The sequence below is a fragment of the Pempheris klunzingeri genome, chromosome 9 (genome assembly GCF_042242105.1).
Source record: "Pempheris klunzingeri isolate RE-2024b chromosome 9, fPemKlu1.hap1, whole genome shotgun sequence".
Lineage (NCBI taxonomy): Eukaryota > Metazoa > Chordata > Actinopteri > Acropomatiformes > Pempheridae > Pempheris > Pempheris klunzingeri.
In genome coordinates, this window is record NC_092020.1 from 487047 (window position 1) to 501302 (window position 14256).

The 14256-nt window shown below is 42.5% G+C and overlaps 2 protein-coding genes across 2 annotated transcripts in view; both read left to right on the forward strand.

The window, feature by feature from the left end:
- The window catches only part of LOC139206915 (A disintegrin and metalloproteinase with thrombospondin motifs 2-like), a 108095-nt gene extending 95975 nt beyond the window's left edge, over positions 1–12120 (forward strand). Inside the window, exons 11-24 of the mRNA XM_070836529.1 lie at positions 169–282; positions 383–528; positions 877–1052; positions 3026–3159; positions 3258–3381; positions 3902–3982; positions 4139–4302; positions 4428–4581; positions 4701–4836; positions 4964–5171; positions 5559–5688; positions 5836–5922; positions 9216–9985; positions 10052–12120. Coding sequence (XP_070692630.1) covers positions 169–282; positions 383–528; positions 877–1052; positions 3026–3159; positions 3258–3381; positions 3902–3982; positions 4139–4302; positions 4428–4581; positions 4701–4836; positions 4964–5171; positions 5559–5688; positions 5836–5922; positions 9216–9985; positions 10052–11479 — 3852 coding nt within the window. The 3' untranslated portion in view covers positions 11480–12120. The remainder of the gene's footprint in view (positions 1–168; positions 283–382; positions 529–876; positions 1053–3025; positions 3160–3257; positions 3382–3901; positions 3983–4138; positions 4303–4427; positions 4582–4700; positions 4837–4963; positions 5172–5558; positions 5689–5835; positions 5923–9215; positions 9986–10051) is intronic.
- The window catches only part of LOC139206917 (putative monooxygenase p33MONOX), a 128414-nt gene that overhangs the window by 90850 nt on the left and 23308 nt on the right, over positions 1–14256 (forward strand). The window lies entirely within an intron of this gene.

The window sequence follows — 14256 nt, forward strand, 5'->3', positions numbered from 1 at the left end:
CAGGGTTGGTGTTGTTATTGTTGGGTATTAAACTGTTGTGGTTATTGTTGTAGTGATATTTCTCTTCTCATCTCTATTTTCATTTCCTATTATCGGTGTTTAGTTTCACCCCAGCTATCTCATGGTGGCTTTTAATTGTAAGAAGGAGTCTCTCTCTGTGCCCTGCAGTATCGCACATTTGACCCATGTAAGCAGCTGTGGTGTAGCCACCCAGACAATCCCTTCTTCTGCAAGACCAAGAAAGGACCACCCATTGATGGCACCATGTGTGGGAATGGGAAGGTATTTATACACTATCCTATTCAAACATACACCCTATCAACAATAATCCAATGTCAGACTGTAAATAACAACTGTGTCTCATATTCTTCGCCTATTGCAGCATTGCTTTAAAGGTCACTGCATCTGGTTGACCCCTGACATCATAAAGCAAGATGGAAACTGGGGTTCATGGAGTGAGTTTGGCCAGTGCTCCCGCACCTGTGGTGGAGGAGTACAGTTTCGCACACGCGACTGTGACAATCCAAGGTATGGAACTGCATTTTCCCGGGTGTGTACAGTATATGTGCACGTATGTAAAAAAAAAAAAAATGCAATTGCAAGTATCCAGTCTGTGCTTAACTATTACAAATTCAAATTAGGGTCCAAATGTCTCTTTAGCAAGCATTCGTCGAGTTCTTGATAGTTAATTGAATGACAGTTGCTGCACTGACATAGTAATAATAGTGATAGTTGCAGAAAGGCAGTTTGCTCTATACCTAACAATGGTTATGTGTATCAGTTTTCAAACAAAGCTAATGAATTGTGAAAGTAAAACACAATAGACAAAGAATAATAAAGAAGTAAAATGCATCTTTTGCCCTGTAACCCTCTCAGACCAGCCAACGGAGGCCGTACCTGCGTGGGGGCAACTTATCAGTTCCAGATGTGCAACACCAACGAGTGCGAGGATATCTACAGTGACACGCGAGAGGAGCAGTGCCACGCTTGGGATCCTCGCTTTGAACTCCACAGCAACAAGCACCACTGGTTGCCTTATGAACACACAGACCGTGAGTGTACACCCGCACATGGGAAAGGGATGAAGTAGGTTGGTGGACACAGAAGATACCTGCCTGAGAGTGACAAGCCCTAAGTGATGATACACTGTGGAAGCTGTAAATACAAATGAAAGCCAAAAGGAGGAAGCAAACACATAATTCTTGAATGCGGTTGGGTTTTAGAGGGTTTTCTATATATAGGTTGTGTTCTGTTATGGTCATTGACATCTGGCTGTCCTGCTGAGTACAGCTTTGAGCTGTGACCACACCCTCCCACAAAAACACGCCATCTCTTTGAAAATCTCTTTAAAAACAATCTTCTTTGAACTTTGTGTCTTCTTTTTCTCCACCCAATCGCTGATGTCATTTGAACCTCACTAACCCCCTCTTCCACCTTTTTCTCCATCTCTGTACAGTATCAATTGGCACACATCGATAAACAATCAGAATCACAGTGGGATCCCATCCTAGAATTCTCCACTTAATATCCAAAACCTCTGTACGTTGTTGAGAAGTTTTAAAAAGTGTGTGTGTGTGGTTGTCCCTGTCTCTAAGTGGAGGTGTCACTGCCTCCCTGATAGGTATTAAATTATCATCCACTGAAAGGGCAGCCCTAGAGAAAAGTGCTGAGTTGTCTCCATATCTAATCGGAGGTCACGCTACGCACACTCTGCTAAGAGAGGCCTTGGCAAATTGTTTTTCTTCGTTCTTATCATTTCTAAATGCCATATTTTTCAGCAAGGCTTTGTCAGTCTCAAATTACTTTTCCGTGAGTGTGTGTTAGCTTGAGACCACAGATGTGCATGCCTGTGTGTGTGAGAGAGAAAAAAGTGAACAGGGAGGTGAAATTGAATTCCATTCATGCTCTGTCATCTCCTGAGTTCCAGATAATGCGAGTAGAGAAAAAGTGTGTGTCTACCCCGAGTGTGAAATTGTAGTATTTGTTTAGAGAGCATTGACACACTGTCGTACTTTGGTCTCTATTTGGGTCTTTTCCCAAGTCAACAGATATACTGTAAAATTACTCTTGAGCAAAGACAGAAGAAACGTAAGGCTGCCGTGTGTGTGTGTGTGTGTGTGTGTGTGTGTGTGTGTGTGTGTGTGTGTGTGTGTGTGTGTGTGTGTGTGTGTGTGTGTGTGTGTGTGGCTGTTTCGTCTATCGCATTAGATCAGAAGGCCCCAAATTGTCTCCTGTTTCCAGTGTTTTCACACAGATATGATCAGATGTCTAGCAGGAGTCCTCACATCCTTATTGCCCTTAAAGTCCAGTAAACATACAGTAACCCTTTCAACATGCAAAATAAAGGTTTTCTTAACCATCTTCATTTCACTAAAACACAAATTTAAAAAAATAAGTAATGCTCTTGGACTAAACTAGATTAGATTTTTGAAAACCTACTCGACTTAAAAAAAAAGAAATATATATATATATATATATATATATTTATATATATGTGTGTGTCACGTATGTAAATCTACCTACACTGGTAGTCACAAGTATAATTGCACTGGCTCCCTTGGTTATAATAGCGTATTTCACTCACTGTAGGAGAGAATTCATTCAGATCGCTGAGAAGGAAACTCGTAGATCGTTCCCGTTCATTCTCAGTTCAGTCTGAAAAAAGTGTGTTTTCTCCACATATTAGAGTTCTACAGTAGCACGTCTCCCACCTGCTTATTAGTGTCAAAGCACCACAAGACAAGGTCTCTGGATTATGTCCATCTGTAATAAACGTGATGAAGTAGGAGTGTTCATTCTCACTGGCATGAACTGCCAGGTTTTGTCTCTGGAGGCTCTTGCAGTCGTATTATGAGTCACACAGACAGACACAATGAGTGTCACACTGACTCATGGAGAGCTCATTCAGAAAATAAGAAATGTTCACATGTTGGTTGTAAAGATGAAATCATCCAAATGGATCGCAATTGTGCAACATTGTTCTCGTCATTTGAGTCATTTTTGCATATTTATGTTTCTCTTCCAGCTAACAAACGCTGCCACCTGCATTGCCAGTCCAAGGAGACACAAGATGTGGTCTTTATGCAGAGAATGGTCCTGGACGGCACCCGCTGCTCATACAAGGACCCGCACAGTGTGTGTGTGCGTGGGGAGTGTGAGGTGAGTGGTTTTATGTATTTGTATGCGCGCATGTGTGTGAGAGCAACACAGTATGCTGAGACCTACATGTGTCAAACTTTCCACGTCCTCATGAACAGAAAGTGGGCTGCGACGGTGTGGTCAGCTCCTCAAAGCAGGAGGACAAGTGTGGAGTGTGTGGAGGAAACAACTCCAGCTGTAAAACCTTCAAAGACACCATCACACGAACTGCCAAGAAACAAGGTAAACACACACTAACTGTCACAATAATCTCTATCTAAATCTGTGACACACTTGACTTGGTTCCATCAGCGTAGTAACTGTCTATCACACTGTTAAGTACAGGATGAATAGTGGGCCACTGTCCTTTGTTTATAGTTGGCACACGTTCCACCCCTGCGTTTAGTTCTGTGCAGCTAAACATCGCCCTCTAGAGGACGATTCATAGCAATGTCCAAACCTCAGTGAGTTCTGAGTTGAGCTTCGAGCACTGCCAAGAAACTACGTCAAACCTCACTCTGTTAAAATATTATCTAACTCTTGACGTCAGAACAGACCTACATTGCGGCACCAAAGTTCCCAGAATCAGATGTTTACTTTGGATGGAAATAATCACGACTCTATAACTAGTGAGTAGGGATACATGGTTGAAATGAGTAAGAGGTCTTAACTGAATCAGCCGAGGCTCTTTGTCAGGAAACCATAAAATGAGCTTCTGATGATGTCGAACCATGTCACGCACCATCTGTGTGTTTCCTTTCAGGTTTCCTAAAAGTTCTTGAAATCCCTAGAGGAGCGAGACACTTACTGATCCAAGAGCTGAAAGCAACCTCACACACTTTAGGTATTGTACAATGTTTTTCTTTTCAGCGTGTATTGTATTGTATTGTATTGTATTGTATTGTATTGTATTGTATTGTATTGTATTGTATTGTATTGTATTGTATTGTATACTTGGGTGTGCTACAATTATCAACGTATTTTTCTCATCCATTCACAGCTGTAAAAAATGTGGCATCAGGACTGTTCTTCTTGAACGGGGAAAATGAATACCCAAAATCCCACTCAGTTATAGAAAAGGGCGTTGAGTGGGAATATGAGAACGACAACGACAAGGAGACACTCCAGACCACGGGTCCTCTCAGACATGGAATTCTGATCATGGTACACACTGAAATGAATGAAGAATCTTTTGGTTTTGTCTATACAAAATCATTGTCTGCTCTCTTTCTAATGTCAGTTGTGCTCATTACATTTTCCCTCTTATTTTCTGATCTTTCTGTGTGTAGATGAAATTACACGGAGATGAGGATGTGAATTTGTCTTATAAGTACATGATGAACATGGACAGTGACTCCATTCAGAACAACATGCTGGTCGAGGACAGCGCCTATGAGTGGGCCCCAAAGAAGTGGTCCTGCTGCTCCAAGCCCTGCGGTGGAGGTACAATAGAGCTCAATGTGAAACTGTTGGGTGTCTGAGATCAACTGTGTGCATTTTGAGTCTGTCTTTATGTTTCTGTGTTTGCATTTGTTAAATGTTCCATCCCCTGTTGCTTGTAGGGAAGCAGTACCTGCGATATGGCTGCAGAAGAAAAGTGGACAGTAAGATGGTCCACAAGAGCTTCTGTAACAAATCCAACATGAAACCTAGAGGAGACACAAGAGACTGCAACCAGAAGCCCTGCCCTCCCCCCATGTATGCATTGCATTACATGTCACAAACTATAAAATCAGTCAATCCAAGTCCTCCCCCTTCCTCCTCTTTGTGACATTTTGAATGCTCTCAGAACTCAAATTTCTCTCTTTCCCGTGATGTTCTCCAGTTGGGTGACAGGGGAGTGGCAGAACTGCAGCAAAACATGCGGGAAAACGGGGATGCAAATCCGTGCGGTCAGCTGTGTCCAGCCGTCAGATGACAACACCACGCGCTCCATCCACAATAAACACTGCAATGATGACCGGCCCGAGACTCGCAGACCCTGCAACCGACACCCCTGCCCCACCCAGTGGAGAGTCGGACCCTGGTCACAGGTACACAAGCTGGACATGAAATCAAAACTAAAACAGGAAAAATGGAAAATAACGTTTGGCCGAGTTGGACTTGTGCAGGAAAGTCCTTGTACTGATATTTTTGTATTGAAGCCCAACAGCTGGTGTTTTTGTGAGACATTCTGAGTTTTAAATATCACCAGACTCTCTCAGAACTGTATTCTTGGCAGGTTTGACAGGTCTCTGAGAAACAGATCTTCACTGTTACTACTCACTGTGAACCAAGGACAATGATTGAAAAAACAGTCGTGATGCTTTACATGCCTTTGCAGTGCTTTCAATTTTGTGAGCTTCAAATGACTTTATTTTCATATTTAGCAGGTGATTTATAATAATGTATTGGCCTGTATTCATGTCCTGTGTGTGCAGTGCTCAGTGACATGTGGTAATGGGACCCAGCAGAGGCAGGCTCTGTGCCACACCAGGGACAACACCATCGGTCTGTGTCTGGACAGTAAGCCAGACACCATCAGAGTGTGTCGCCTGGATCCATGTCCCAGTGAGTGTGAAGGATTTTCTTAGCAATATCACCATGACTCAGCAATTACTTGTAAAAACTCTTGTAAATCTATCTTTGAATACAATAGAGCCCTGACATCAGTATAGAAAAAAAGTCCCCAGTCACTCTCTCTTCTTTTCTCTGCAGAGGGCTCATCAGACCTCAACAAGAACGGCAACATCCTGATCCAGTGGCTGTCCCGCCCCAACCCCAACTACCCGAAGATTTCCTCACGTAAAACCTCCCTCTATAGTTCCCAGCCTGGCCTCCACAGCAGCAGCCGTAGCTGCATGTCTGTCCTCTGCTGGGCCCTGCCCATTTCTGTCCTCCTGTCTCTTCAGGGCCGGCCCCGGCTGGCCCCCTGACCCGCCCCTCTCATACGCCCTGTGCCTGTGTCCACGCCCGTGAGCGAGCGGCAAAGCTTTCGCTTCTCTTTTGGGGGGGGATGTTGCCTCTCTCTGTGTGTGTCTGAGATGGCTCTGACTGGGGGGAGGTCTCTGGCTCCTGTGTGTGCTGGTTGATTCTCTCTTGCTCTGTCTCTTTCTCTATCTCTCTCGCTCCTTTGTGGAGCATTGTGTTGTAACCGCTGGCCAGTCGAAAACTCAAAAGATCAACAAAAAATGTGATGTGAAAAGGATTCGAAGTGGCGAACAGGTTTTCATTGGCACCTCCTGAGACGTGTCGAAGAGCCGTTCATGTGTGAGGGACCCCCTCTGCATTTGGCGGCCATGTTTTGCGCGAGCTAGCTGCGTGTTGTCATGGGTTACCACTCCTGAGATGCAGCTGCGCTTTTTTCTTTTTGTAGCGCGCTGTCATTGTGGGGAGAAACAGGTGTGAAAATAAACAGAAAAGGTATATAAATATCTATATAGAAAAAAAAAGTTATTACAAAAAATATGAAAGCTTTATTGTGAATGTGATCTTGTCACAATGAGGACATCTTTGCTAAAGTGCTCATCTGACATCCTGGTTCCATTCGGGGAAGAGAATGGTCTCATTCTACGTTCCATTCTCAGATTGACGGGAACTCAGCACAGGGACAGGAAGTGACATAAGTAAACCGTTGATTTTCGGGGGAGGGAACTGTGAGATGAAGAGTCTTGAATATGAGGCTAATAAAAAACAAAAGGAAAAAAAAAAAATACAGGGTAGTCTGACCGCTCGAGGTTGCTTCCCATTTCACCTCATCATCAGCCATCCTCTCTTTGACTGTTATACTAAAGTTCAATAAATGCAGCTTATTTGTGCTTGCAGACTTTAAACAAATACATCTATAAATATATTTGTATTTATATATACCTATAAATCTAAATCTATATAAGTAACAATAATATTAATAATGTTTTACCATGAATAAGCTGTAGCTTATTTGCCTAAAACCTTTGGACTGCTATTGATCGCTTAGATCCTTGACTGTTATGTGTATTTTTTTATTGATTTTACATAAATACAGATGAATATTTAATAAAGGTAAAGTGTTTCGGGGGGAAGGGGTTAGACCTATATTATGCAGGACTTGGTCAGTTAGTTGCCTCTCCATTCTCTCAGATGGATCAGTGGTTTACTGTCGCTTCTTGTTTTCTTTAAGGATAGGATCACGTTTTGTCATGCACATTTGCATCTACCATCTGTATGTATGTGTATATATGTGTGTGTGAGAGCACATCTGTGTGTGTGCGTGTCAGTGTGTATATATGTGCGTGGGACGTATGTGTATCTTGTGTGTAAGCGCAGATGAATGAGTAAATGAATGCGTGATTGTCAGTCAGTCTTGTCGGTGAGCGTGTGTTTGTGTGATTGTGTTTGCATGCGCGTCTGTGTGTGTGTGTGTGTGTGTGTGTGTGTGTGTGTGTGTGGGAGCTTCATCATTTGGGCTTTTACACATTGCGATCAGATACAGAAATACCTCATAAACTTTGATTTGATTGAGAGCGTCCGATGATCTCATTTTATTTTGATGAACATTAACCACATGAACAATGCCTTATCTTGGATTGAATGTAATGGCATTTATCTGTGAAAGAGATGGCTTTACTCATTCAAAGTTTCACTCGGAATAGAGGCAGCTTCAAACCAACTTAACAAACTCACACCCGCCAACCATCAAACCTACCAAGGTGATGTTGGACCAATGTCCGACTACTGGGAAGGGTTTACAAAGGGCCTAGGGTATCGACACATATGGCATCTAGAAAAAAAAAACACTTCAGACTTGTCATTGTATTGTGATCACATATTTCTGTTGTGACTATGTAGCGAGCTATCCAAGGTTTCCTTCTGCTGGAGTTGGACTGTATGAGACCAAGCCAGACCTAGCAGTGCGACTGTATATAACATTGGTGTTGACTGTATTTAATAATGTTCATGACTGTTATCTTCTTCTATAATATTCTATACTATGGGTAACTGTTTTGTGGCTTCACTGGCCTGCTGCGTGGGGCTGGCTAACGTTTGGCTAACGTTGAAGAAACATTCAGATGGACTACGTGCACTGCGTCTATATGCACTTTGATTTATCAGGGAAATTTTATTAATGTTTTGTAAATGTTTCATATGACACTTAATGTGCCATTCCAGTTTTTACATCATCATGGAAATTATGTATTTTATTTAAACAGCCCATATAATTTATGTACTTCATGTTTTTTTTTTCAATCGATAAAAAGATTGACTGGTTGATTTCCAAGTAATGAAGTGTTTTACCAAAGTGACTGTGAACTTGTAACTTTCGATACAGTTGAATTATTTTTCTTAAGAAAAGAATATATCTATATATTGAGCAGGGGGGGCGTACATCTCATTGTTTCAGTTACTGTCATTCTCAACAGCAAAGTTGTATCAATAAAAATGTTTTAAAAAGTGTGATCTTTCTCTCACCAGGAATGTTCACTGGGTAGACTGTTTGTCGGATAAAAAGTGAAAATGTCTAGCACTGCCAGGAGAACACGGTTATTTTTACTGGCATGGTACAAAAAGGGTACGAGTCAAGTGGCAGAGGATTAAAACGTAGCAACTGAAAAATGATGGACACCTGAAGCGAAGGCAACACAAAGCCGCATGAGAGAGAGGAAGTTAAAATTAGATATCAGATTGCTTAGATGAAAAATTCCGGCTTGAAGCATAGTTATATTTACAACACAAGACTGGCGACCCTTCTTTTTCCATTTCAGTTTCTCTGGACTAACCTCATGACTGCTTTTGATGTTTGGGTTTTTTTCTCCTCTTCCTTCCTGCATCCTCTGCTAATGGTCTGGCTTTACTACTGTACTCTGCACGGTGTGGAACCAACACACACACACACACACACACATGTACGTCATGTATAAACAGATATGCACACAAGGGCTAAATGCTAATGAAATATATTCTCATTGTTGCACATTATTTCACTTTCGAAGACATTTCCCAGCAGTCAGACACTTACACACACACACACACACACACACACACACACACACACACACACCTCTTCATAGTCTCTACCCGTGGCTGCGCCCAGTCTCAGCTCTCTGTTCTCTCCTTCACAGGCCAGCGTTGTCATGGAGACCGCTCAGTGTTCTGTCGTATGGACGTGCTGAAGCGCTACTGCTCTCTACCGGACTTCCAGCGCATGTGCTGCAAGTCCTGCAGCAATGTCACCATCACGGTGCCTCAATCCAACTCCACCCCCAGATCCACCTCCATTTGGCCCAGTCTTACTGCTCCTCCACCCACCAGCACCATCAGCTCTGCTTTCAGCACCAACCAGCCCACCAATGCTGTCACCACCACCATTTCAGCTTCTAGCATCAGTCCCTGGACTCATCTTCTTACCTCCACCACTGCTGTTCCTCATTCCACCACATCCCCGCCACCAACTTCTGCTCAAATGATCACCACTCATCCTCCAGCTGCCACCAGTGTCCCTGTCCTCCTCACAACCTTTTCTATGACGACCACCTCAGTCATTACAGCCTCTCCTAGTGTTACTGCACATCCCCTGCCTCTGCCTGCCCCAGACGAGAGCACAGATTCACAGTTACAGAGCACTACAAGTAGTCCAACAACATCTGGTATGATAACTACACACCCTCCAGCAACAAGCAGTCCAAGTATGACGAACCCAACAGAAAGCAGTACAAAAACAGACATCCCGCCAAAATCCAAGCCAAAGAAGAATATGTCGCCAAAGAAAAACCCCAAAAAGACAATTCCACCAAAGAATAATCCAAAAAAGAAGACAAAAAATTATACTCCAGGGAACAGCAGTCCCACAAAAAACAAACCAGAAAAAACAACTCCCAAAAAGCCCCCTACAGTAAAGACCACTGCCAAACAGCCCCCTACAGTAAAGACCACTGCCAAACAGCCCCCTACAGTAAAGACCACTGCCAAACAGCCCCCTACAGTAAAGACCACTGCCAAACAGCCCCCTACAGTAAAGACCACTCCCAAAAAGCCCCCTACAGTAAAGACCACTGCCAAACAGCCCCCCACTGTAAAGACCACTCCCAAAAAAAACCCCACTGTAAAGACCACTCCCAAAAAACCCCCCACTGTAAAGACCACTCCCAAAAAGACTCCTCCAATGAAGACCACTCCCAAAACGACCACTCTAGCAAAGATTACTCCCAAAAAGACTACTCTAGTGAAGACTATTCCCAAAAAGACTACCCCTGCATATACTAGCCCCAAAAAGACTCCCCTTGTAAAGACCACTCCTAAAAAGGCTACTCCAGTGAAGTCCACTCCCCAGGAAAAACCCAAACCCATGCAGAAAAAAGAGGCTCCACCAAAGGCCAATCTCAAAAAGGACATTCAGCCAAAAACAAAAGTGACAAAGCAAACTCAAATGAAGACAAATGCCCAAAAGAACTCAAATCCATGGTTCAAAAATGCCACAAACTCTCAGGTCAAGGTTAACCAAAATAAGCCCACAGTGAAAAAAACTAATCCGAAAAAGAAAACAATGCCTTTATTTTATACCACAGCTCCCACTCCATATACAAGTCCAGAACAACTGAGAGAGTACCTTTCTTCTACTATCTCATCCAGCACTAGTGTATACGCGACAGCTGCAGGCGCGCCTTTCTCCAGAATCAATGTCACGAACATCAGTAACAACACAGCAACTCCAGGTGAAACTCCTGTGTGGTATCCTGAAGCCACAACAACCAGCACTTTGGATGATGTCATAACACCGACTGGAACCGTTCATTTTGATGATGTCACCGTGCCGAGTGGAACCATGCCGTATAGTGATGTCACTATGACCAGCAGTGGTGATGTCACCGTAACCAGTGGGACCATTCTCAGTGGCGATGACATCACAGTGTCCTACGGCAACGGGGGAGTGGTCAGTGACACCATGGTCCTAGACGACGGCCTCACCATGGTGATCCCGACCATCCACAGCGAGGATATGACAGACCTCGCTTCCTCACCCTGGCTGGACCTGTCCGAGTACATCCCTGTGAGCATGCCTGTTCCCACGACGACCCCCGACCCGGCCACGGCCTCTCTTCCCGCCGCCATCACTCCGACAACACAGAAACCAGCCACCACAACCATCTCAACCATCACCACCTCTACTGCGAGACCTCAGCGAAGACCAGAGGAAAACAGCGACAACAACTCCATCGACGTCGTCTATAACAGGATCGTCAGCGTGGACAACGACGTCTCCCACAGCAATCTGATCCCAAAGCGGCGGGTCAACCTCAGAGAGAGAACCAGGAACAAACGCATTCAGGAGCTTCTGGAGGAGAAGCGGAACTTTCTCCTCAGGATGAAGAGAGGCCACGCAGCATGATAGACCAAGCCTTCTCATTTCTCTTATAGAGATTAACATTTTCTTAACAGACTTTTGTAAGCCTTGTTTAAACCTTTGATGCTTTCTATCAGGCTTTTCCTCAATAACACTATCATGACAATCAGGACTGTTGCAGAGAGAGAATATCATGGCCAAATGTTTAGACAGTTGCTTTGAATAAAGAAAAGCCTTTTAGAGTACAGACTGTTGTAGATTTGAAGCAAATCGCCTCGCCTGTGTAAACAAAATGAGAAACAGAAGGGATGAAAAGTGTGCATCCAGTTTGACCAGCACTTTACAAAGCCAAGCTTTTATCCCCCAAACCACCCACAGTCTTGTTTCAGGATTCAGTCATGATGTGGATAAGATGTAATATAGTTTGTAAAATGGTATTATCCCTAGTGGCACTTAAAGAGCAACAGAATTTACCACCTAGAATCCAAATGTCCATCTTCATATTTTATTATAGCCCAGGACTGCAACACGTTTCCCCACAAGCAGGTATTAATACCTCTCAGCCCTTAATAACAGCGTCTGTAGGACAAGATGAGAATGTCTCCTTGTTATGTGGCCAAAACATAATACACACTCCAAACTGGAGCTTTTGGTGGCCTGAAAGCAATTTGGTGGTGCTACACAATCAGGAAGTAAGCTTTTCTTTTTGGTTTAATTGATTTGTGAAATTTTACACTGCTTTGATAGTGTTGCCTTTTCCAAAGCAAACATGCACGAGGTCTCTCATCTCTCAGGAAGTGAAGATACAGTGTGGAAGACTGGTAAGGCATGTTGCCAAACTCTTGGTGCTTTCTTGATATCAACAATATGTTTTGATTTCTCATTAAGCTTGGTGGAAAAACAATAACTGAAGAGAAAAAAAAAAGATCGCATGGATTTTATTATTGGTACATCTCTAAGTTGCAGCAACTGCAAAAGTACCTACGGATCTCTCTGTACGATATCTGTACATATGAAAAAGAACTTAATGTTTAATATTTATTAAAGTTTAAGTGCTTGTGCGTGGTATTTTGCAAACTGTCGGTGTTGTGTGATTTTCTTTATCCTTTTGACTGCAACCAGAAGTTTTAATATCACTCAGTCAATCCTGAGCCGATTTAAGGTTAACCCATCGATAGAAACTACAGCACGCTCACAAGCAGTCTATATTTAGCTCTGAGTTGTACTGTAATACAATATCTGACACATAGGGGGAGACACAGCACTTGTATTTATGTTCACTGTATTCATGTTTGTACTCATGATAGCCTCAAACAAACCTTTCTATTGCATTTCACTATCTTATATATCAGAGTAGGACAGTCTTTGGACTGGTGTTATTTCCAAACTATAAAGTATTTGATTTTCAAATGGAATTTAACATAGTGAAGATCAAGCTCAGTTTTGATGGAGCAGCTCCAACATGAGTGACTTTACAAAAAATTGGACATCAGTAGAGTTGCTTCAGTAGCGATGTTTTCACCTATGGGATTCAAAATCTAGCTCAGGAAATGACTTGCCTACATTTTTTTCATGGCAAAGTCTTTTCTAAGATAAGTTAAACTGATAGTCCCCAGAACAGCTGTAATTCTACAAGCAGAAATTAGATGTAAAAACATTTAAACACCTAATGTGATTACCAGCAGTGCCGGAAATGTGCCATTACACTGCACTTTCTTGCTCCAAGATCAGGTTGGTCATGCACACAGATTGGTTTCATGAAAAATGTTGAGTCACTCCATTTAAACTCTGACAGTAAAAGTACAAAAAAAAGCAGTTCTCAATTTGTAACACTGAGAGAGAAAAACAACCACAAGGATTGACCCCTAAATGTGTTCGTCTCTCATAAGCCAATCAATTGTTTTTTTGCTTGTCTTTTTTTCCTTTTTGGTTGTATTCAAAATCTTCCATCAGCTGGCCTCTGTAAAGTGCCTACACCACTTTTGTTACAGTCATTAATGGTTCCGCTGCGTCTGTCGGTACCTCCAAACAACATGACTAACATCAGCATATATTAGATTACTCATAAGTTCTTGGAACACTGCAGAAACGTAGGACTGCGTGGTTAATGATGCTAGCTGTCAGTTACTGTACCATTTATGCCCCAGGGAGATAAACTAAAAACATAGTGTAGTGTGCAGCTAAATATCTGAATAATATTGAAAATAGAAATGACTAAGGTTTAACATTCGCATGCTAAAAAGTCATGTTGATGCATTTTAGTGGTGTGTGGTAAACTGAGTCCAAACTAGAGAGGAATATTTGTATAGAGTAGTGATTAATAATCAATATTTGTCGACCTTTGAGTCAAGTGCTCGGCTTGCTAATTTATTCAGACAAATAGGTAATAAGTGAGGAATCTATTCTCAATGTGATCTGATTCTAATCAATCACAAATTAAAACAAACAAACAAATAGATATATGAAAACAGAACAAAGTGATGAAGTAAAACAGCAGTTTCTCTCCAGGCACAAGGCGTCGAAAAACACCTTTAGCTACATAAATATAGATCTATTGCAATGTGATTTTATTTAACCACATTATATTGTAATTTGCTATTTGTTATTAACTTTGGTTAAAAAAATGTCCCCCAAACATATTTCAAAACAGCTTCTAAAACAGGTAGCTGCTTTTCTCAGGAAACTCCCCTCCCTCCTGGACGACGACTAAATGACCATTTCTCAGAATCCCTCTGGCAGCTGGAAGCTCAGTGATAAAAATCAATAACGAGGCTCAACAATCAGAGCCTTTCCAGTTATCCATCCTTCAACTCAAAGTGTCC